Source organism: Leguminivora glycinivorella, chromosome 7 (genome assembly GCF_023078275.1).
Source record: "Leguminivora glycinivorella isolate SPB_JAAS2020 chromosome 7, LegGlyc_1.1, whole genome shotgun sequence".
Classification (NCBI taxonomy): domain Eukaryota; kingdom Metazoa; phylum Arthropoda; class Insecta; order Lepidoptera; family Tortricidae; genus Leguminivora; species Leguminivora glycinivorella.
Genome location: NC_062977.1, coordinates 842,538 through 867,665, shown reverse-complemented (window position 1 = coordinate 867,665; position 25,128 = coordinate 842,538). Strand labels below are relative to the sequence as shown.

Genomic DNA, 25,128 nt, shown 5'->3' with positions numbered 1-25,128 from the left:
ATACTAAGATCCTTCAGCTATACAGGAGCTTCTCGACCATCTTCATGTATCTGATGACTCATGGGTAGCTCTGAAGTCCTTTGGTTCTAAGTAAATAGTTTAGGGTTGATCGGGTGGCAGCGTGTGTTTAGCCTCTGTGTGCAGGCGCCTGGCGTAGGCGGCGTGGCGCGCGAGCCACGTGGCCAGCGCGGCCGAGTCGCACTGCACGCGCGGCCGCCGCAGCGCCTCCCCCCCGCCCCCACCCCCGCCGCCCCCGCCGCCCCCGCGCACGCCCAGCTCCACGAAGTGCGCGCCGCTGATGGTCACCGCAGCACAGGATACGAGGTTGCTGAAAAATAATAAACATTTAGGCACTGCTCCCACCAAAAGCTAGTAAGCTATGAGCTATCGGTGATATAAATGGACAAAAGATAGTCGCTCCCGTGTAAATAAAAGAGAGTCTTTGAATGTAATAATTAAATAATAATAAGTATAGTCCTCTGATGTCTCGTCGATAGCAACGCTCGGATGTCGTGCGGCGTGTCACGGACCACGGTCATAGTTTAGGAAGCCCCCGGTTGGGTCTTATGGTGAGCTATAATACCTACAACCTAACCAACCGTATAATCTGGAACGTTTCAACCTACCTGAGGTGCGTCTCCATGACGATCTGAGGCTGCGCGTGCTTGCAGGTGAATATCCTGAGATGCGTGGTGGAGAGCAGCGCCCGGATGTCGTGCGGCGTGTCGCGCACCACGCGGTAGGCGAGGAAGCCCTCGGCGGGGTCGGCGGTGAGGCGGTGCAGCAGCGCGGCGCCGGCGGCCTGCGCGGCGTCGTACCGCGGCAGCAGCCCGCCCGGGCCCGCCGCGCAGCGCGGCTCGCGCGCGCGTCCCGGAACCTATCCCACTCGTTTTATCTTAATATTGTGTAATATTATTGCCTACAGTAGGGAACTTGACCGTTCTTCAAATAAAATATTTTTCACCACACCAACTGTTAAAGGCTTAGGTACTTTGCTATTCGAAAACAGATAGCAAAATTGCATTTTATCCACAAGAGTGCAAAGTAATTTCATACAAATTTTAACTTGATGTCTTAAGCTGGCTGGTAGACTTTACCTATAAATTATGATTTTGAATCATAAATAATGAATAAATTGATGGATTTGATTTCATTTGATGTTTTATAGTTAATATTTTGTTCGTGTTGGTGTGGTGAAAAATTTTATGTTTCACTCGGTGGCAAAAATTGTTTAACCTTCGTGCCTTGAAACCCTCGCAACGCTCAAGATTCCACCTTTTGAACCACTTGCTACGCTCGCGGTACAATGCTGGAATCTTTCGCTAGCTCGAATATCAATATTGGCACGTGCAATTAAACAACTACTTTGCCCCCTTGTAAAACAAATAACTATTATACCGTGCACGAAATAAAGTATCACATAATTATAAGACAAACGTGGACAGAAGTTATTTTTAAATCCGATTTCTATTTAATAAGTCAGGTAGAAATGTATAAAGTAACTGAATTGACCGTGACGTCCCTCGATTCGATTTCATATTAATTCCATATTAGAAAGTCGTTCTAATTCGTTTTGACAGTTCTTAAAAAGAAGGTGATTTAACTAGGAGGCAAGTAGCCTATTCGGTCAAAACATGACCGATATAATAATGCTTTCATGGATCTACAAAAAAGTAAGTTGGGATAACATTTTCTCTTTTCATTCGTTCGATCTTAATACAGGGCTTACATTTTGGTGCCATGACCAGAATACTTCAACCACAATATGTATTGTAAAAGTGTGTACAATATAGTAATATTCGATCGATATAATGTAAGATAAAAATAGGTATTAAAAATAGACACGATACGAACAGGGAAGAGGTCAGTAATAATACTTACCCACTTATCGGCGCGGCGCGCTGAATCCCTCAGCGCGGATGCGGTTTCTGCCGCGAGGTCCAACACCCCAATGACCGGTTTGGTGACGGTGCCGACTAGCCCCTTGCCCACGCCGGCAAGTAGCCCCGGCAGGCCTTCAGCGGCCGCGCCTTCGTAGCTGTGCTTCACTAGAGATGTCATGCCGCCTGTGTAATAGAGGTTACATTTTCGCCTTTATTTCGTGTGCATGACTTCAAATACGCATACTTTTTACTGCATATTAGCAACGTCCGTGTAGGTATGGCGTTGATTATCACATCAACACGCAATGTGATGCTAAACATTAATGTTCGCGGCAGCCGCTGCAACAATTTTTTTTTTTTTTTTATTATAGACTGATCGGCGATTGACCATGGAGCTTGGACTCTTGATTTCATAAGATTTAATATAATAAAGCCTTCATTTGATTTTTTACTCCAGCGTATGACTGTAGGTGAATAGACTGCCAAATGTTCATGGCCCACAAATGGCCGGAAGATCAGCGCCGACTTTATGGTTAGCACTATGCTGAGGAGGCCATTGTGTGCCTCGTCGCCCACCACTCGCTCTAGCCCGTGGCCCAGTGACCGACACGTGGAATAGTTACCGAGTATCCCGAGCCCGAGGCCGCGCAGGCCGGCGGACAGGTGCGCGCCGCCCGCAGAGCTCCTGATGCGGCGCCGCGTCTCCTCGTGAGCCTCGTCGCCCACCACCCGCTCTAGCCCGTCACCCAATGATTCTGACAAATCAGGAAATTGGTCAGTTTGTCTCATCATATATAAAGTATACAGTCTTCCACATCGATTTCGGCAATCACGGGCGGCTGTCATAAATGTAAAAGAATTTGTACTTTTTATTGATAATTTCTGCAATAAAGTTTAAATAAATAAATAAATAATAAATAAAAGAGTGTTTAAGAGCAAGTTTGGCCTGCCCAGCCACATAAGAGCTCATCAGCTCGACGACCGGTCTGGCTCAGTCGGTAGTGACACTGCCTGCTAAGCTGCGGTCCTGGGTTCGAATCCCGGTAAGGGCATTTATTTGTGTGATGAGCACAGATATTTGTTCCTGAGTCATGGATGTTTTCTATGTGTATAAGTATGTATTTATCTATTTAAGTATGTATTAAGCTTAGCCCGAAACTAAGCAAAGCTTAGTTTCGGGCTAAGTTGGTCTGTGTAAGGTGTCCTTGATATTTATTTATTTATTTTTATTTATTTATTTCATCATAAATTATAATGCAAAGTGCAATTCTACTCATCATCATTCTTCTAGCGTTATTTCGACATTGGCCACGGCCCATGAGAGCCTGGGGTCCGCTTTGACAACTCCAATCAAATCCCAAAATTTGACGTTGGCACTAGTTTCACGAAAGCGACTGCCATCTGACCTTCCAACCCGAATGGTAACTAGGCCTTACTGGGATAAACCCGGTTTCCTCACGACGTTTTCCTTCACCGAAAAGCGATTGGCAAATGAAATGTGTCATGAGGATTATCTATTACTAACTGGCTACAAATATCAAAAAAGTTGTCTAATGTATCTTTATAAAGAGGCCCGTGCGGAATGTAAATACAACAAATATTTGTTTACCATTTTTAGGGTTCCGTAGCCAAAATGGCAAAAACGGAACCCTTATAGTTTCGTCATGTCCGTCTGTCCGTCTGTCCGTCTGTCCGTCTGTCCGTCTGTCACAGCCGATTTACTCGGAAACTATAAGTACTACAGTGATGAAATTTGATGGGAATATGTGTTGTATGAACCGCTACAAAATTATGACACTAAATAGTAAAAAAAAAGAATTGGGGGTGGGGCCCCCCATACATGTAACTGAGGGATGAAAATTTTTTTTCGATGTACATACCCGTGTGGGGTATCAATGGAAAGGTCTTTTAAAATGATATAAAGTTTTCTAAAAAACATTTTTCTTAAAGTGAACGGTTTTTGAGATATCAGCTCTCAAAGTCGTAAAAAGTATGTCCCCCCCCCCTCTATTTTTATAACTACGGGGTATAAAATTCTAAAAAAAATAGAGGTGATGCATGCTAATTAACTCTTTCAACGATTTTTGGTTTGATCAAAGTATCTCTTATTCAGTATATTGACATAATAAGTTTATTATATTTGCTGCTACGGAACCCTTTGTGCGCGAGCCCGACGACTTGGCCGGTTTTTTGCTATATCGGTAATGGGATGGACCCGCTGGAAATCTTGGGACCTCCGGATTAGGACCAAAAAGCTCGCGATTCTGAGTAGAAATCATATTAAAAAACCGGCCAAGTGCGAGTCGGACTCGCGCACCGAGGGTTCCGTACAAACCTAAGGTTTTCGGAATTTTTCCTTTATGTGTGCTATAAAACGTTGCTTCATGCCAAATTTCAAGATTCTAGGTCGACTGGAAGTACCCTTTAGGTTTTGATTCCCTTGCGAGTACTTGCGAGTTTCAAAATATGCAGCTTAAATTGCTGTTTCGTTGCTTCGTACCAAATTTCAAGATTCTGAGTTCACGGGAAGCACCCTAGGTTTTGATTCCCTTGCAAGTGTCGAAAATTTGCGGCATAAACGGCTGTATCTTTTGATTGCGTTGGCTTAGAAGTTTGATTTTTTCACAGCTTCAAGGGCTGAGCCGTAATTGATATAAATTTGTGTTTACAGACGTAGAGAGTAGCTATTCGAAAAAGTTAAGTCAAGTAATAAGATAATGAAGTAAACTCACCAGTGACTTTGGCAGCGGAGTTAGAAATGCCGTGTGTCACGTTCTTGAGCAGGGCTCCGACGTTGCCCTCGTAGATGAGCCCGGAGACGCCCTCCGACACGTCGGCCACGAAGCCCAGCGGGTTGCCCAGGAAGTCCACGGAGCCCAGGATCTTCGCTGCTTGCCATTTTAGTTCCTGCGATACAAGGATTAAGGTTAGGGATTGTTTTATGTTATTTATTAATGGAAGAATTTCCAGACAATCCAGACATCTTCAAAAGATTCGATGCTAAAACAAACTCGTCAAAATTTGAACATTTAACCGAACTGAACCAAAAACAAGTGCGTATCGCAGTTATCTGTCTTTTTCGCACTAATACGGAAGAGTGGTAGTGGGAGTGGTATGGCTGATTGAAAGGACAGACTCGCATATTTAAAGTGTCTTAGTATATCGCCTCGACTGTGAGTGACTGGCACACCAATGTGTAAGTGACCTAGAGTGGCCGATACCGAAAGTAGGCAAAGCCGGTGAGTGATTCACACGACAATGTGACAATGACCTGGAGTGACCGATACATCCAAAATATACGTGAGTGACTAGTAATACTTACATCTTTGAAGTGTTTGAGCATCTGCCTAGCGAGGTAGGGCGCGGGCTCGAAGACATGCGCGCGCGCGAACGGCTCGAGTTCGACGCACGCGTCCTCGAACTTGATCATCGTGAGCCCGAGCCGCCGCTTCAGCGCGCCGTGCTCGCGCTCCAACTTGCTCGCCGTCGTCATGGAGAGGCGGATCTGGAAAAAAAATTAAAACCCAGATTCTCAGAAATCGTCTTTGGGAAAATTTACCCAAAGACGATTTCTGAGAACTTTGAATCGTGAGCAGTTTCCATTTCACCCTTTAAAAAATTGTCCCTGTGTATCTATTCATCTAGATTTGTTTCACTTTTATGCGCGTATCATAGTGAAACAAAAACTTCTATACAATTTGTTAGACCATTTCAATGACAAGAAATGACAAGAAAGTCAAGAAGAAGATGAAATTGGAGATGAATTTTAAATCAATGGCATAAGAAATAAGGTTCAAGAATAACGAACTGAAAACTATGCTACATAACATTTTCCTTGGTACTTAAAGAGTAATTTAAAATATAAATAGTTTATTCGTGGCAGATTAATCTAAAAATAGAAATTTGAGGCAAATTGTAAACACATGTCACATACAAAAGGAAGAAACAGATCTACGCAAATACGCATAACAGATTATATTGCACACTTAGCCACGAGTTTGTATTTCTATTGTAGAGGAAAGCTAGCATAAATACGTGAAAAAGCTTAAGATAAGATATTAACGAGAACGGGTCCTGTTTAGTTAGACTAATTTTATAAGCAGCAGTATGTATATTTTTTAAGTCAGTCCTAGATATCTATAGTCTTTCTACGTATACATTCAAATATTGGATAACTGATTAGCTTATAGAAGTATCATGGGTAATCTAGCAAATATCAAAACGTAACCTTTTTACACTTTGGCATTTGAATGCATTTCTAAAAAAAATCAGTAGTCAGGTTTATTATACATTTATTAGGCCATAGGGAAAACCACAAAAGATTTGTGGGGACCACTTAATTGTAAGTATAAGATTCATAAAGTTGTCTGAAAACCTATGGATGATACTCGTGTTTTTGAAAGACCCCGCTTCAAGACAATAGGTTAGGGGAAATCATTAGGAGAGGGTGTAGTATTTTATAGCCCATATATTATATTACGTCATCATCCATACGACTCATCTCTTCTTTCAACCCTTTAAATGCTAAGAGTGCCGCTGAAACTTGAGCTGTATCATGTACCCTGCCGACTTTTTTTGGGGACACAGTTGTGAGTAGGTATATGCGTTTTTTGCATGGCATACCTGGCTCGGTATGATCTTGATGAGCGCGAAGTAGTACCGCCTAGCGTGCAGAGCGGTGACTTCGTCGAGCATGCGGCGAGTCTCGTAGTCAGCCTCGTCGACTTCTTCCCGAGCCTCGTCGTCAGGTGGCGCTGCCCACCACCATAGTTTCAGGATCAGTCTGCGAGGAATATCATACATATTTGAAGTATTATTACTATTATATATGTATAGTGGACATTAGACATAATTCAAAAAACAGGTGTATTTTACTTTACACAGATTGAGAATATGTTAAAGATATAGATAGAGTCATATGAACCCAATACGGCAGGAAAGGTTGGTATGCCATCGGACTGGCAAGTTAGATATAATTCATTCAACAAGATGCTTGAAGAACAGTGTGTTGTACCAGAGGGCCGTGCGTGTCGTCTCATTCGCACTCACAGAAGAGAACGCTGAACCTGAATATGACTTACCTCTCTTCTAGTCGGATTGCGAGTGGCCTCAGCGCGACCACCAGGTGTTTGAAGAACAGCGCGTTGTACCGGCGCGCCGGGGCCCGCATGAATTCAGTCGCTGGTATGTCGTCTCAGTCGTACTCACGGAAAAGAGCAGGAGAGCTAGATGTGACTCACCTCTCCTCCAGTCTGATCGCGAGCGGCCTCAACGCGACCACCAGGTGTTTGAAGAACAGCGCGTTGTACCGGCGCGCCGGGGCCCGCATGAATTCAGTCGCTGGTATGTCGTCTCAGTCGTACTCACGGAAAAGAGCAGGACAGCTAGATGTGACTCACCTCTCCTCCCGCCGTCAACGCGCTCGGCGTTGTACCGGCGCGCCGGCGCGCGCATGAGCTCGGCCGCCGCGTGCAGCGCCGGCGCGCCGGCCGAGCCCGCCGTGCTCGGCGTGCCGGCCGTGCCCGGCAGGCAGTACAGGAGCACCGGGCTTGGCGTGCCCAGCAACTGTTACAATAACATATTACATTTCGTCAGTGACAGATCTTTATAAAATGCCCAATAGGCTAGCTTCTTATAATTAAAATAAAATATTTTATGCATACATACATACATATAATCACGCCTGTATCCCATAAAGGGGTAGGCAGAGCACATGAACTACTAAGTTTCAGTGCCACTCTTGGCAAAAAGGAGTTGAAAGAAATCCAAATTGTGACAATGCAGTGACAGGTTGAAACCTCTCGCCTACGCCACAATTTAACCCATATCTCAGTCTACTTCTACGAAACTCACGGGATGAAAGGGGGTGGTGATAGGGTTGCAAAAAAACGGTTTTTTTTCTGGCTTGAAAAAAACATGAAAAAAAACCGTGAAAAAAAACAGTTTTTTTTCTGGAGTATGTTTTTTTTCTAAAGTACGAAATCTCAAAATTTGCAAAGTAGTTAATACTTTTATACGGTTTTTTAGACTTAATGTTAACTATTAAACGAATTTAATCAAATAACTTTAATTTCTGGTCTTATAAAAGTAACATTTACGAAATCTGTACTTGGTAGTTATCACTATTTACTGTTGGCAACACCACCGCCTCTCCACGCTACACGCAGCATCGGGAATTCCCCAATTAACGTTTGTATACTGAATGTTAATTGAATTAAAATGTACGTTATTGTTATTGAAACACGTCACAACTCACGAAATACCGTTATTGTCGTATTATTTGTTCATCTGAAAAAAAACCATATTTAGAAAAAAAACCATGGTGCTCGGTTTTTTTTCATGTTTTTTTTCACAATTCTGAAAAAAAACATTTGTTTTTTTTTCTATTTACAACCCTAGGTGGTGACATTCTTAACCCGTCACCACACCAATTAGAAGAAAAATATGGACAGTAATTATTTTTAAACAGAAGTTCTATTTAATAAGTAAAAGAGAAAGATATAAAGAAGAAAGTTGACCGTGACGTCACTCCTCAGTATTTCATAGTAATTACATATTAGCAAATACTAGTAGGAAACTAGCCTATTATAATAAAAGAAATGTATAAATACAAATTTAACATTTGGCCGCACGGCCGCCATCTTCTACCAGTGATCATGAATATCATGGTGCATGTGACTGCATCGAAATACCTTAAGTAAATAAATATCGGTATAGGCTAGTGACACATGTACAGTTATACACAGTACCTGGTTGTCCCACTGTATGTCCTGCACGGACAGCGCGAGCACGGCGCCGCGCGCGGCGGCCACGCGCAGCTGCACGCCGCTCAGTAAAGCGTGCACGAGCTCTTGCGCCGGGGACCATGCGATCAGTGCCACCGGTAGACTCACACTAGCGACACTAGCACACAGTACCTGGTTGTCCCACTGCATGTCCTGCACGGACAGCGCGAGCACGGCGCCGCGCGCGGCGGCCACGCGCAGCTGCACGCCGCTCAGTAAAGCGTGCACGAGCTCTTGCGCCGGGGACCATGCGATCAGTGCCACCGGTAGACTCACACTAGCGACACTAGCACACAGTACCTGGTTGTCCCACTGCATGTCCTGCACGGACAGCGCGAGCACGGCGCCGCGCGCGGCGGCCACGCGCAGCTGCACGCCGCTCAGTAAAGCGTGCACGAGCTCTTGCGCCGGGGACCATGCGATCAGTGCCACCGGTAGACTCACACTAGCGACACTAGCACACAGTACCTGGTTGTCCCACTGCATGTCCTGCACGGACAGCGCGAGCACGGCGCCGCGCGCGGCGGCCACGCGCAGCTGCACGCCGCTCAGTAAAGCGTGCACGAGCTCTTGCGCCGGAGACCATGCGATCAGTGCCACCGGTAGACTCACACTAGCGACACTAGCACACAGTACCTGGTTGTCCCACTGCATGTCCTGCACGGACAGCGCGAGCACGGCGCCGCGCGCGGCGGCCACGCGCAGCTGCACGCCGCTCAGTAAAGCGTGCACGAGCTCTTGCGCCGGGGACCATGCGATCAGTGCCACCGGTAGACTCACACTAGCGACACTAGCACACAGTACCTGGTTGTCCCACTGCATGTCCTGCACGGACAGCGCGAGCACGGCGCCGCGCGCGGCGGCCACGCGCAGCTGCACGCCGCTCAGTAAAGCGTGCACGAGCTCTTGCGCCGGGGACCATGCGATCAGTGCCACCGGTAGACTCACACTAGCGACACTAGCACACAGTACCTGGTTGTCCCACTGCATGTCCTGCACGGACAGCGCGAGCACGGCGCCGCGCGCGGCGGCCACGCGCAGCTGCACGCCGCTCAGTAAAGCGTGCACGAGCTCTTGCGCCGGGGACCATGCGATCAGTGCCACCGGTAGACTCACACTAGCGACACTAGCACACAGTACCTGGTTGTCCCACTGCATGTCCTGCACGGACAGCGCGAGCACGGCGCCGCGCGCGGCGGCCACGCGCAGCTGCACGCCGCTCAGCAAAGCGTGCACGAGCTCTTGCGCCGGGGACCATGCGATCAGTGCCACCGGTAGACTCACACTAGCGACACTAGCACACAGTACCTGGTTGTCCCACTGCATGTCCTGCACGGACAGCGCGAGCACGGCGCCGCGCGCGGCGGCCACGCGCAGCTGCACGCCGCTCAGCAAGCGTGCACGAGCTCTTGCGCCGGGGACCATGCGATCAGTGCCACCGGTAGACTCACACTAGCGACACTAGCACACAGTACCTGGTTGTCCCACTGCATGTCCTGCACGGACAGCGCGAGCACGGCGCCGCGCGCGGCGGCCACGCGCAGCTGCACGCCGCTCAGCAGAGCGTGCACGAGCTCTTGCGCCGGGGACCATGCGATCAGTGCCACCGGTAGACTCACACTAGCGACACTAGCACACAGTACCTGGTTGTCCCACTGCATGTCCTGCACGGACAGCGCGAGCACGGCGCCGCGCGCGGCGGCCACGCGCAGCTGCACGCCGCTCAGCAGAGCGTGCACGAGCTCTTGCGCCGGGGACCATGCGATCAGTGCCACCGGTAGACTCACACTAGCGACACTAGCACACAGTACCTGGTTGTCCCACTGCATGTCCTGCACGGACAGCGCGAGCACGGCGCCGCGCGCGGCGGCCACGCGCAGCTGCACGCCGCTCAGCAGAGCGTGCACGAGCTCTTGCGCCGGGGACCATGCGATCAGTGCCACCGGTAGACTCACACTAGCGACACTAGCACACAGTACCTGGTTGTCCCACTGCATGTCCTGCACGGACAGCGCGAGCACGGCGCCGCGCGCGGCGGCCACGCGCAGCTGCACGCCGCTCAGCAAAGCGTGCACGAGCTCTTGCGCCGGGGACCATGCGATCAGTGCCACCGGTAGACTCACACTAGCGACACTAGCACACAGTACCTGGTTGTCCCACTGCATGTCCTGCACGGACAGCGCGAGCACGGCGCCGCGCGCGGCGGCCACGCGCAGCTGTACGCCGCTCAGCAGAGCGTGCACGAGCTCTTGCGCCGGGGACCATGCGATCAGTGCCACCGGTAGACTCACACTAGCGACACTAGCACACAGTACCTGGTTGTCCCACTGCATGTCCTGCACGGACAGCGCGAGCACGGCGCCGCGCGCGGCGGCCACGCGCAGCTGCACGCCGCTCAGCAAAGCGTGCACGAGCTCTTGCGCCGGGGACCATGCGATCAGTGCCACCGGTAGACTCACACTAGCGACACTAGCACACAGTACCTGGTTGTCCCACTGCATGTCCTGCACGGACAGCGCGAGCACGGCGCCGCGCGCGGCGGCCACGCGCAGCTGCACGCCGCTCAGCAAAGCGTGCACGAGCTCTTGCGCCGGGGACCATGCGATCAGTGCCACCGGTAGACTCACACTAGCGACACTAGCACACAGTACCTGGTTGTCCCACTGCATGTCCTGCACGGACAGCGCGAGCACGGCGCCGCGCGCGGCGGCCACGCGCAGCTGCACGCCGCTCAGCAAAGCGTGCACGAGCTCTTGCGCCGGGGACCATGCGATCAGTGCCACCGGTAGACTCACACTAGCGACACTAGCACACAGTACCTGGTTGTCCCACTGCATGTCCTGCACGGACAGCGCGAGCACGGCGCCGCGCGCGGCGGCCACGCGCAGCTGCACGCCGCTCAGTAAAGCGTGCACGAGCTCTTGCGCCGGGGACCATGCGATCAGTGCCACCGGTAGACTCACACTAGCAACACTAGCACACAGTACCTGGTTGTCCCACTGCATGTCCTGCACGGACAGCGCGAGCACGGCGCCGCGCGCGGCGGCCACGCGCAGCTGTACGCCGCTCAGTAAAGCGTGCACGAGCTCTTGCGCCGGGGACCGCGCTATGAGCGACACCGAGAGGCCGGCCAGCGACACTTGCACTTCCCACTCGCGGCGAGGCGGTTCGTCCGCTTCAGAGTCTGTTTCGACGCCTTCGATCCAACCGGATTCCTAAAAACAGAATATTTAAGCACTGTTATATTTTAATAGAAGAAACTAGTTGTGCCGAGTGTGACTATTTTTAACCGCCGCCCCGAATGTCAAGGAAGGGGGTTCCCAATTCGTCTGTATTTTTTTTTGTTTTTTTAATGTTTGTTATTCGATATCTCCCTCATTACTGGACCGATTTTGAAAAATTTAGAACCCCAAAAGCGGCGGGTTTTTTTTCATACAAATTATGTACTAACATTGTTAGTTATCTGTAATTGAAAATATGTCTCTCACCATTGAGTGTTCATAATTTTTGTGTTATTGATTTACGATAAATATCACTTTTTATGTCTTTTTTGACCTACCTACAAAAATTGACACCCGAAAGCTGCGAGAAGGGACGGACTGCCACTACGAATTGAATTGACTAAAGTTCGGGCACGCTAAGTAGATGCGTTTGCTTGATCTATGGTATATACACCGTGTTTCTTTTGTTTTCCGTTAAATTCGACATGTCGTTAGGTTCGTTATCAGGAACCACCCTGTATAACACTTTTAGTTAAATTCGAAAAAAAAATTATCATTTTCATGCATAATAAATGAATTTATTAGTGTGAGAGACCCTTAAGAATAATATTCAAGTTAGTGTCAAGTGATTGACGGCACATATCAAAACAAATAACATTGAGAAGTGGTAAAGGCTGTCACACGCGTGTTCAGTAATTATTTTTATTTTTTTAATAACTCGATAACTGTAAGAGTTAAGACGCTAGTTTTTCAGAGAAATTGACTGTATTTGATTTAAAGAACCATCCCTTAAACTTAACGGAATTCATTAAAAACAGGGTGTATAAAATCTGAGGTGATGCATTTATAAAATCCCTGCTGATTGTTGCAGATTTCACAGGATGATTGTAACACTCACCGGGTCCTGCGGGTCCTTGATGCTGACGATGCGCGTGGGCCCGGCGCACGAGAGCGCCACGGACAGCCGGCCCGAGCCCGGCCGCAGCGTGTGCCACGCCACCGCCTGCTCCGGGGCAGCGGCGCGCGCGCGCGGGAGGACTCGGGCAGACCCAGCACCACACGGCTGCCTGTAAGGTAAAGGACATCTTAGACAACAGTCAAATCATATAAAAAGAATCATATCTTTATTAAGGGCCAGTTGCATCAACCACGTTTGACAGACACATCATCGTCACGCAGCAGACGTCTATGGAACTTCCCATACAATAAAATTTAACGAACGCTTTAACGGTGACAGACGGTTTGATGCAACCGGCCCTAAGGCAGTTAAAGAGTATAAATATTTTTTCTTTCTTTCTTTGTGTTCTTCTCAAACGTACCTGGTGTGAGTGCCATGAGTCCGCCGTCAGGCTGCACGCACAGGTTAGCGTGTGCGCACGCCATGCGGCCGCCGACCAGACGCCACGCTTGAGTCGAGGCGCGGCGCGGGTCCGCCCGGCGCAGCACTAAAGGCGCAGCGCGACCGGGACGCGGCGCGGGGCCCTCTATGTCCAGCACCTATGATCAATATTAATATGTCAAGTCTAAATAAATATGTGTCCGATTAGATAAACACGAATCCTTCTTCTGCTTTGCCGTATCCTCATGGCTGAGGGACGTGACTAATGTGGACACTCTTCACCAGTGCTCTCCACTCGAAAACACAAATAGTAATGCTCAAAAGTATGTGATAATGCAACAAACTATGGGCATGGAAATCCTGGTCACGGCAACAAATTGTAACTAGTCCACCCCTCATTGCTTGGTAAAAGTTTTCTTAGAGATATCTCAGGGCGGTTATTTAAAACGCCCCATCTGGTAAATTATTGTTTCTATTCTTGTCTTTTCATTTATGGATAGTACGATATTTTTTCAAAGTAGTGACGATATACTCCAACGAGTTTTCCGTTATTTTATTTAAGTATTTATACTATAAAATATAACAAAAATACCATTGCGTGTGGTGATAAAGTAGGTTCGTCTGTAAGCAACGCATCAGTCGGTTGCGGCGGCGAGCTACCTTCGTGGATCAGCTGGTCGTTGGGACCGCGACGCCAAAGTTGGCCTCTAAAACAACACAAATAAAATTTAATGAAATTGTCAAAAACTGCTTGCTATCTTTTGAAATATTCTTTATAAATTATCAGAAAAAAATCAAACATGTCTTGTAAATAAAGCTCTGATACTATAGTAGCTGAATAGAGCCGCTCTTATCAAATCTCATACGCTAGTATTACATTAGACCCTAGTGTGTCAAGGGGTAACACGGTCAATACTTTTTTTTATACTTAGTTATTCCACTCACCTGTCCCCATATCGTTTCCTTGCAAGAATCACCCGCGTAGAGTTCAAAGGCACTTCCAAGACCAGAATAGAATCATCATTTGACGAGCCACTCTTGTCAAACGCCACGTAGATGAAGTTCTGATACGCTAGTACCACGTTAGAGCCGAGTGCGTCTAGAGGTAAGGTCGCGCGCGGGCCGCCGGGCGCGCGGAGCGCGAGGGCGGACTGCCCCTCGGGCTCCGGTAACGCCCACTGTACGGAGCCGTGAGCGCCTACCACGCACTCTTCGCCGCAGCCCACCTGAAGAGAATGATAAGGTAAAGATAAACAAGTAGCGAACAGGTACAGAAGTTGAGTATTGAGTACCTCTAGCGGTAGCAGCATGGTTAGCTTTCTATTACCTATTTGTAGCGTCGTGTCACTTCAGCACTTACATACGAGTACCTACTTGTTAAAATAGGACAAATTCAAATTCAAATTCAAATTCAAAATATCTTTATTCATGTAGGCCTCACTTATGAATAGTTCATTACATATATATTGACATTACATAGATATAGACAGACATGGTAATAGGGAATAAAAATACCACCACGCTTCCACCGCAAGGTTTTCTTTATCGCAAAGTTATGGAAGTGCCAGCTTGAAATGTACATGATCTCGAAAAAAAGAGCGACAACCGTATGATTAGAGAAAACCTTGTTAACTGTTTTCTGAGCTCTTAGCCAATCTAATAGTCCGTTGCTTCTGGAAAGTTATGTATGAAAATGTTGGCATAATTAATGGAAGATTTTTTTTGATTGGGATATGTACATTACAGGCCGAAGTTATTTTTCATCAACCCTCCCCATCCCTCCCCCCTCTGCGTCACCCCTCTTCCCCCCTTAAATAGCCGAAAATGCGGTTTTTCGCGATTTCTGACAAAACCGTTGTAGATACAGAAAAAGCGTGTAGGAAAAAAGTAATCCTTGATAAATTTACTACAAATCGTTCATTGACACTTTGGTTCTAGCACTTATAGGTTTCGCGTGATCCATCACGAAAGTTGGTCCTTTACTGCAATTTTCTTTAGTGAATGTTAAGTTTTCTCCCAAATTGCTTACGAAATCTGTTTGATATTACTAAAATATTATAAACTGAAAATTAATTTCAGGGGGAAAAATCACTACCATGGGTGGGACTTGAACTCACGGCTACTGGATTGATACTCCAGGGCTCTACCAACAGCTACCAAAAGCTCATCCCCAGTCATAGTACCATTGATCTATATAGTCATACACTATATAGATAAATCAGACTACTACCGTGAAAATATTACGTCTTAAATAGTTACTGGAATTCCAAGACATATTGGAAATTCCACCCATGGTAGTGATTTTTCCCCCTTAATTTTATTTTAGTCATGAGTTACAATATTTTAGTTATATCAAACAAATTTCGACGATTTCGTATGCATTTTGGGCGAAAACTTAACATTCACTAAAGAAGATTGCAGCAAAGGACCAACTTTCGTGACGGATCACGCGTAAACTATAAGTGCTAGAACCAAAGTGTTAATGAATGATTTGTAGTAAATTTATTAAGGATTACTTCGTTCCTACGCGCTTTTTCTGTATCTTCAACAGTTTTGTCAGAAATCGAGAAAAACCGCATTTTCGGCACTTTAAGGGAGGGTGGAGGGGTGACGCAGAGGAGGGAGGAGTGGGGAGGGTTGATGAAAAATAACTTCGGTCTATAACGTACATATTTCAATTTAAAAAAACCTTCCATTAATTATGCCGTAATTTTAGCTAATTTCCCCCTGCTATAAAGCACTATATTGGGTCAGATAATTGTATAATGTATCATATGGTTCTGTGCGTCGTTTGTGACACTACTCCCCGCAGGAACACGCAGCCCCCTCCAGTGTGTATAAGTTATGTATTGGAGTATTACAGGAGTAAGGAAAAAAATTGAAACGGCTCGCTCTCTTAACCAACGTATAATGTCTAAAAGTGACACGTACATGACTTGACTTAAAATTAAAAAAGCGCCTGCGTCAGAGTCGCAGCAATCTTGCGTATCGGTGACATGGACGAGGACTTAAATGAATTAAAATTTTAACATGCCCCCGGGGTTGAAAGCAAGCCTTTCAAGCAGATTCGGTAGCCACAGGAAGCGGACATATCTTGCTGAAAGCCCGTCGAACGACTCCTCCAGATGTCTTCACATCAGCCACTCGAGATATGCCATCTTTACCAGGGTGAGTGGCTATAATGCGTCCAAGTCGCCATTTTAACGGAGGCAGGTTGTCTTCCTTCAAGACAACGAGGGTGTTATTCTGCAGGGAATCTTGGTTGAGTCTCCACTTGATTCGGTGCTGCAGTTCTGGGATATACTCCTTTGTCCACCGAGCCCAGAAATGTTGACGGAGCTGTTCAATTCGGTGGAATCGTGAAAGATGCTGATATGTGTGATCTCGCAGGTCGTGCACCGGCAATGACGTGAGTGAACGTCCGACAAGGAAATGTCCAGGTGTGAGCGCTGAGAGATCATCCGGGTGTGATGACAGAGGTGTTAGTGGCCGGGAGTTCAGAAGTGCTTCGATGCTGATGAGTGTAGAGTTAAGCTGTTCATAAGTTAAGTTACAATTGCCCAACATTCGTTGCAAATGATATTTGACAGACTTAACACCGGCCTCCCAAATGCCTCCGAAGTGAGGTGCGTAAGCAGGAAGAAAGTGAAATTTAGTCTTTTCACTTGCCCAAGTTTCAGCCAATGAGTTGCAGTTATCCCTAAGAAACTTGGTGATTTCATTATAAGCTCCGACGAATGCAGTGCCGTTATCGGAATAAATGTTGTCTGGCTGTCCGCGTCGAGACATGAATCGAGACAGTGCTAACAAGTAAGTTTTACTAGTTAAATCTCCCACCAATTCTAAATGTATTGCCTTGGTTGTGAGGCATATGAAAACGGCAACATAAACTTTGACCAATGTGCAACCACGACCTTGGCGGCTGGCTGCCATAAGTGGACCTGCGTAGTCCACGCCCACATTCCTAAACGGATAGCCTCCAGGTGATACCCGAGAACTCGGCAAATTACCCATCAATGGAGCCTTTGTTTCTCCTTTCATGATTGTGCATCGTATGCACTGATGGTAGCAAGCTTTTGCCAAGTTACGACCCCCTATGGGCCAGTAGGTCTCTTTAATCGTTGATAACAACATCTGAGGCGGTGCATGCAGAAGCCTCTTATGTTCATAACTGAATAATAATTTGGTAAATCGATGTGTGGACTGTAAAATAATGGGATGTTTTTTATCATACGTGAATTCAGAATTGGAAAGACGGCCTCCCACGCGCATTAAATTATCGTTATCTAGGAATGGGTTGAATTTTAAAAGTTTACTCTTTTTAGTCAAACTTTGTTTTTTAGCTAAAACTTCATACTCGGGAAATGATTCGACCTGGCTAAATTTGGTAATCAATTTCAATGAGGTATTTAGTTCGTCGTGATTGAGGTACGTCGACGACGTAGACGTTATACTTTTACGACATTTCGTAATGAAGCGCAGAGCGTACGCAATAACACGAATGAGCCGTGACAGGTTGGAAAATCGGTTGAAATTTATGAATGACTCTTGAGTCTCTTGACTTTCGTTGACGTGCAAGGAAACCTCAACGCGGGTTTCAGGTAGCTCATTGCATTGTTTTGTGGCAGGATTCGACGGCCACTGAGACGAGTCCTGTTGTAAGAAACTAGGACCCGACCACCACAAATCTATCGAGTCAATAACGCTAGCATGCGTTCCACGGGAAATTAAATCCGCGGGGTTTTGATCTGTTGGAACATGCCTCCAAGAACAACTGCCGGTGATTTCTAAAATGTCTGACACTCGGTTCCTCACGAAGGGTTGCAACCTACTCGGCATCATCTTGAGCCAACCTAACACAATCGTTGAGTCAGTCCAAAAAGTCGTGCTTCTGGCCTGACCTCGAAGTGAAGACGTGACCTTTTCATACAGATGAGCACTAACGAGAGCTCCACACAGTTCGAGTCTAGGTATGGTTGTAGGCTTGATTGGACTAACTCGACTTTTCGCAATCAACAACCTAACTAACACCTGACCTTCCTTGTCTACACTACGCACGTAGACACAAGCGCCGTACGCGCGTTCAGATGCGTCTGAGAAAATGTGCAGATCAAAGGCAACGTGTGAGCTGCAAATAACATGACGAGGGACTCTAACGTTATTCAGTGCCGGCAATCCTTCCAAGAGTTCTACCCATTGCGTGGTGATCTCTGGAGACAGTTCGTCCTCCCATGAAACCTTCTGAAGCCACAGCCGCTGCAGTAGCATTTTCATGGTGATTACGAACGGAGATAGAAGCCCTAATGGATCGAAAATCTGAGCAATCACTGAAAGCATGTCGCGCTTGGTATTTCCCTTAGAGACTATCTTCCCTATCGGAAAATACAGCTCGTCAGACTCAGGGTGCCAGCCTAAGCCTAACGTTTTGCTGGGCTCATTTGATCCTATATTCAAATCCACAGAGGATTGAAAGGGTTCGCATAATAGGCGAGCCTCGTTTGACTTCCACTTACGCAGGTTCATTCCTGCGGAAGAAAGTGCTTGAGTGACTTTATGGCGAATAGTTTTCACCTCAGTAAGGTCATCTCCTCCTGTCAACAGGTCGTCAACATAAAAATCGTGAACGATGGCTTCTTTGACCTTTTCGTCCTCGCAATCTAAGCCTATTTGCTTAAGACACCTGGTGGCCAGGAAGGGAGCACTGGCTGTCCCATAGGAGACAGTATTGAGCTCATGCACTAATAGTGGCTTGGTCTCTGAGCTGCGCCAAAGAATTTTCTGAAGATGGCGGTCGTCAGGATGCACCCATATCTGACGGTACATTTTCTCAACATCTGAAGAAATGATGTACCTGTGCTGCCTGAACCTAATCAGAATAGACAGAAGGTCGTCTTGCACAGTGGGTCCGACCATCTGAATGTCATTCAGACTGACACCTGAGGTAGACGGGCTACTAGCATTGTACACCACTCGAAGCTTTGTAGTGGTGCTTTCGCGCAAAATTCCGAAATGAGGTATTATATAACCCCTTTCCTCATGTGCGATCTGTCTACCTTGTGACATGTGACCCAAGCTTTCGTACTCTGCCATGAACTCATGATATAAAGCTTTAAATGAAGGCTTGGTTTTAATTCTACGCTCCAATGAGAGCATGCAGTGTTTTGCGCGTTGAAATGAGTCGCCTAGGACACTTTCGCTTTGTTTTAAAGGCAGCCTGACGCAGAATCGTCCGTCGGCTAGCCGCGAAGTATTTTCAACGAAGTGTTCTTCGCACATTTTTTCCTCAGGTGAATAATGTGACGACTTATGGCTAACTTCTTCGAGCTGCCAAAACCGCGTTAATTGGGTTTGGATGTCGTCGTTACATTTTAAATCATTATCACCTGTGTGCGAAAGACCAGAAGCAAAGAAACACTGAATGCTGGAAGGTAGACTGTCGGTAATTTCCCGACCAGCAACCAAATAGCCAAAGCGAGTTTCACAGAGCATCGGAAGTCCAATACCTAGTCGAATGATCTGAGGTCGTGTAGGAAATGAGTCCCAAAACACCTCAGCGCCTAATATAATATCGACAGGTGCGGGTTCATAGAAGTTTGGATCAGCCAAACAAATGTCGCTTGGGATATTAAGGTCTGCCAGATTAATTTGACGACAGGGGACGTCATCAGTTAAGGATGGCAGAACATAACAGTTAACTGTTACTGAATATGTGTCGTTTAAAGATTTAATAGGAACAAGACACATTTCTCCTATTTCACTAGGTTGTTTATTTACACCTAAAATTGTAGTGTTAATTTGACTTGTAGGTAAATTTAATTTCTCACAAAAACTCTGAGATATTAAGCAAGCGAAACTACCGTTGTCCAACATGACGCGAGCTACCTGCTCTTTATTATTGCCATCGTAAACCTTGACTAGCGCAGTCGCAAGCATGCCATGTTTCGCTGGTGGCGAGTTAGACATCATTTGAGCCGATAGTGTTTGTACCGAGGCGGGCGAGACATCATGCGAAATATTCCCTAAACCAGAATGAGATGCAACGGGCGCGGCAGGTAACGATTGATTAACAGGAAAAATCGATTTATTATTTTTAGTTGCATTTTCCTCCTCGCCGCGGCCGGACGCGCAGGCTCCGCTCGATGTAGGTTTGCTATCGGTAACATGCACTAATGTGTTATGCTTTCGCTTACATAGCTTGCATCCTGGCTTTTTGCAATGATTAGCATAATGTCCACCGCGTAAACAGTTGTAACAAACCTTTAAATTCGGTAATAATTCCAATCGCGCGGCGTTACTAAGGGCGAGAAACTGTAAACAACTAGGTAAATAATGTTCACCGCTGCATTTAGGGCACTTAGCCACAGTGTTTTGTTTAGTGTCCTGTACGGACAAAGTTTTCAACTTCGGAGTGTTTTTGTGAGAAGTGTTATTTCGACCGACAGTGTTATTAGTGGACAGTTCCAACGTTTCCAATAAATCAGAACGATTTCGCATGAATGTTAGAAACGCTTCGAGAGTTATTGGCTTATCTTTATCTAAGCGACCTTTGTACTCTTCCCATTCCCGGTACGACTTAGCATCTAACTTATGTGACACAATGTAAATAAGTAACGTATCCCATTGTTTTACGGGTTCGCCCAGTGTTTCCAATGCGAGCAAGTTTTTGTTCAATTGGTCGATCATACGTTTTAACGCAAATGAAGACTCCTTGGTGATTGTTTCGACGTTAAATATTGCTGAAACGTGATTCTGCAGCAATAAACGTTTGTTATCGAAACGATCACACAGAAGTTTCCAAGCAGTTTGGTAATTTTTAGAACAAAATTCGACCGATTTAACAACCACTGCCGCTGAACCTTCTAGTGACGATCTTAAATAGTGAAACTTATTTATTTCATCGATTTCGTCATTTGAATGAATTAAGCTTAGGAATGTGTCGTGAAACTCGAGCCAATTCTCATATGAACCTGAGAACTTTGGCAACTGTATGACGGGAAGTTTAACAAGCCTATGATTGCTAGCACTAGAATTACTTGCACGTTCGCTACCCAGGTCTTCTTGCTTTTTATTAAATGAATGTAAAATATCCTGTGCTTTAGCAATTGCACTGAAGTACTGGGCTTCGAACTCAGCTCGCTCAGATAACTGAAGGTCAATGCTAGACGACAAGCATTCTAACTTTAACTGCACTTCATCGTACTCACTAAATAATGATTCCATTCTACTGACTCTTAACTGCAACTCATTGGCGGCCACAGAGGTAAGTGAAGTACTTTCCAAAGAATTCATGTAGTTTGAGAAGTTAGTTAGCCGACCCTTATAACTGCCACGTTTTTTGATCAAATCCTTTTCTTCGGTCATTTTGAGAGGCGTGTGTTGTCAACTGAAATGTTATACAATGCAAGATTAACTTATATGTATAAGTAATGTGTAAATGTACAGTTGTCGCCTAAGTTTATTAACTAGTTTACGTCAACAGTTAATATACGTGTAAATTTATTTTATTTACTTAGATTTAAGTTTTAACAGTAATAATCGTATATAACTTTAACGTTTTGTAACAAATATTTAATGAAATTGGTGATGAAAGCTAACTTTTCTAACCTGCTGTTTTATTTAACAACTACCTAAGTCTATCGTCTGGTTAAATAATGATTTACTAACTTCACAGTTCGTATTTTTATAAGTTAATTAAAAGCCTTAGCATATATCAGTGAATAACTAATACAAATTAACTAATTACGAAATAAAATTAAAGTGAAGTGTTAATCTGACGATGACGTGACAAAAGTTAACTTTGCGTACGTGGTTAAGTTAAACAATTAAATGATACTAACCGTATTAAATTGTATCCTTACACTTAACTACTACCTGTATGACGAGTGAAGGGTGAAATTAAGAAAACTGAAAGCTTAACTCTTCTTCAACTTTGTCAAGTCCAGCAATCCAACAGGAACACGATCTTCTCTATACCTCTTGCTCTTGTCGGACGAATTTCTTAATTTATCGTTCACTCGTCAGCTCCTTTTATTATTAAATCTGGATTATTCTTCAATCTGGCTCGATCCAGGACCATGTATTGGAGTATTACAGGAGTAAGGAAAAAAATTGAAACGGCTCGCTCTCTTAACCAACGTATAATGTCTAAAAGTGACACGTACATGACTTGACTTAAAATTAAAAAAGCGCCTGCGTCAGAGTCGCAGCAATCTTGCGTATCGGTGACATGGACGAGGACTTAAATGAATTAAAATTTTAACAAGTTATGTGTGATACCTGGTGGAACATGATGGCGACGGGCGAGTGGTTGTCGACCCGCAGCGGCGGCGGCGCGCTGTCCGCGTGCGTCAGCACTACGAACAGCGTCGCGCCTTGCGACACTACTTCTACACGTAGGAACACGTAGCCACCTTCTCCAGTGTTCTCTCTGTAAGGAAACTTCTACCATTATTGTATATTTTTTCATGGGACAGGAGGCAAACGACATTATATTTTGTTCATTTCATTCTTCAGATATAGCATTTACCAGGTAGTCCATAATAGAGTTTGGAATGGGCTGTATTGACTAAAATACAAGGTGAAATTTTAAAGGGCTGTTCCATAGAAATAAGCGGCATCATGAATCATGACAAAATCATGACACGTGAGTAGTGCACACTGTACCTGCAGGCGATGTGCACGGCGCGCGTGGAGTCGACGCGCAGGCCGCCCGACCAGGCGGTGCGCGGCGCGCCGCCCGGGCCCAGCACGCGCACGCACAGCAGCTGCGCGCGCTCCCAGCGCGCCCAGTGCCACGGCAGGTAGCACCCGGCCACGGCGGCCACGTGAGTAGTGCACACTGTACCTGCAGGCGATGTGCACGGCGCGCGTGGAGTCGACGCGCAGGCCGCCCGACCAGGCGGTGCGCGGCGCGCCGCCCGGGCCCAGCACGCGCACGCACAGCAGCTGCGCGCGCTCCCAGCGCGCCCAGTGCCACGGCAGGTAGCACCCGGCCACGGCGGCCACGTGAGTAGTGCACACTGTACCTGCAGGCGATGTGCACGGCGCGCGTGGAGTCGACGCGCAGGCCGCCCGACCAGGCGGTGCGCGGCGCGCCGCCCGGGCCCAGCACGCGCACGCACAGCAGCTGCGCGCGCTCCCAGCGCGCCCAGTGCCACGGCAGGTAGCACCCGGCCACGGCGGCCACGTGAGTAGTGCACACTGTACCTGCAGGCGATGTGCACGGCGCGCGTGGAGTCGACGCGCAGGCCGCCCGACCAGGCGGTGCGCGGCGCGCCGCCCGGGCCCAGCACGCGCACGCACAGCAGCTGCGCGCGCTCCCAGCGCGCCCAGTGCCACGGCAGGTAGCACCCGGCCACGGCGGCCACGTGAGTAGTGCACACTGTACCTGCAGGCGATGTGCACGGCGCGCGTGGAGTCGACGCGCAGGCCGCCCGACCAGGCGGTGCGCGGCGCGCCGCCCGGGCCCAGCACGCGCACGCACAGCAGCTGCGCGCGCTCCCAGCGCGCCCAGTGCCACGGCAGGTAGCACCCGGCCACGGCGGCCACGTGAGTAGTGCACACTGTACCTGCAGGCGATGTGCACGGCGCGCGTGGAGTCGACGCGCAGGCCGCCCGACCAGGCGGTGCGCGGCGCGCCGCCCGGGCCCAGCACGCGCACGCACAGCAGCTGCGCGCGCTCCCAGCGCGCCCAGTGCCACGGCAGGTAGCACCCGGCCACGGCGGCCACGTGAGTAGTGCACACTGTACCTGCAGGCGATGTGCACGGCGCGCGTGGAGTCGACGCGCAGGCCGCCCGACCAGGCGGTGCGCGGCGCGCCGCCCGGGCCCAGCACGCGCACGCACAGCAGCTGCGCGCGCTCCCAGCGCGCCCAGTGCCACGGCAGGTAGCACCCGGCCACGGCGGCCACGTGAGTAGTGCACACTGTACCTGCAGGCGATGTGCACGGCGCGCGTGGAGTCGACGCGCAGGCCGCCCGACCAGGCGGTGCGCGGCGCGCCGCCCGGGCCCAGCACGCGCACGCACAGCAGCTGCGCGCGCTCCCAGCGCGCCCAGTGCCACGGCAGGTAGCACCCGGCCACGGCGGCCACGTGAGTAGTGCACACTGTACCTGCAGGCGATGTGCACGGCGCGCGTGGAGTCGACGCGCAGGCCGCCCGACCAGGCGGTGCGCGGCGCGCCGCCCGGGCCCAGCACGCGCACGCACAGCAGCTGCGCGCGCTCCCAGCGCGCCCAGTGCCACGGCAGGTAGCACCCGGCCACGGCGGCCACGTGAGTAGTGCACACTGTACCTGCAGGCGATGTGCACGGCGCGCGTGGAGTCGACGCGCAGGCCGCCCGACCAGGCGGTGCGCGGCGCGCCGCCCGGGCCCAGCACGCGCACGCACAGCAGCTGCGCGCGCTCCCAGCGCGCCCAGTGCCACGGCAGGTAGCACCCGGCCACGGCGGCCACGTGAGTAGTGCACACTGTACCTGCAGGCGATGTGCACGGCGCGCGTGGAGTCGACGCGCAGGCCGCCCGACCAGGCGGTGCGCGGCGCGCCGCCCGGGCCCAGCACGCGCACGCACAGCAGCTGCGCGCGCTCCCAGCGCGCCCAGTGCCACGGCAGGTAGCACCCGGCCACGGCGGCCACGTGAGTAGTGCACACTGTACCTGCAGGCGATGTGCACGGCGCGCGTGGAGTCGACGCGCAGGCCGCCCGACCAGGCGGTGCGCGGCGCGCCGCCCGGGCCCAGCACGCGCACGCACAGCAGCTGCGCGCGCTCCCAGCGCGCCCAGTGCCACGGCAGGTAGCACCCGGCCACGGCGGCCACGTGAGTAGCTCGAGCGCCTGGATCATTCTGCAATAAACAATGCTTCAATGTACACGGTAGAAAAGTGTACACTTAGCGTCTAGGG

General features: G+C 48.6%; 1 protein-coding gene across 1 annotated transcript in view; it reads right to left on the bottom strand.

The window, feature by feature from the left end:
- Window positions 1–28: 28 nt before the first annotated feature.
- LOC125227992 (vacuolar protein sorting-associated protein 13D) overlaps window positions 29–25,128 on the bottom strand; it is a 77,472-nt gene continuing 52,372 nt past the window's right edge. The window contains 19 exon segments of the mRNA XM_048132429.1: window positions 29–328; window positions 627–877; window positions 1,882–2,066; window positions 2,507–2,638; window positions 4,616–4,790; window positions 5,206–5,388; window positions 6,507–6,666; window positions 7,124–7,223; window positions 7,283–7,448; window positions 8,633–10,045; window positions 10,144–11,883; window positions 12,788–12,919; window positions 12,922–12,956; window positions 13,209–13,386; window positions 13,821–13,935; window positions 14,174–14,454; window positions 22,505–22,655; window positions 22,892–23,199; window positions 23,202–25,070. Coding sequence (XP_047988386.1) covers window positions 100–328; window positions 627–877; window positions 1,882–2,066; window positions 2,507–2,638; window positions 4,616–4,790; window positions 5,206–5,388; window positions 6,507–6,666; window positions 7,124–7,223; window positions 7,283–7,448; window positions 8,633–10,045; window positions 10,144–11,883; window positions 12,788–12,919; window positions 12,922–12,956; window positions 13,209–13,386; window positions 13,821–13,935; window positions 14,174–14,454; window positions 22,505–22,655; window positions 22,892–23,199; window positions 23,202–25,070 — 7,803 coding nt within the window. The 3' untranslated portion in view covers window positions 29–99.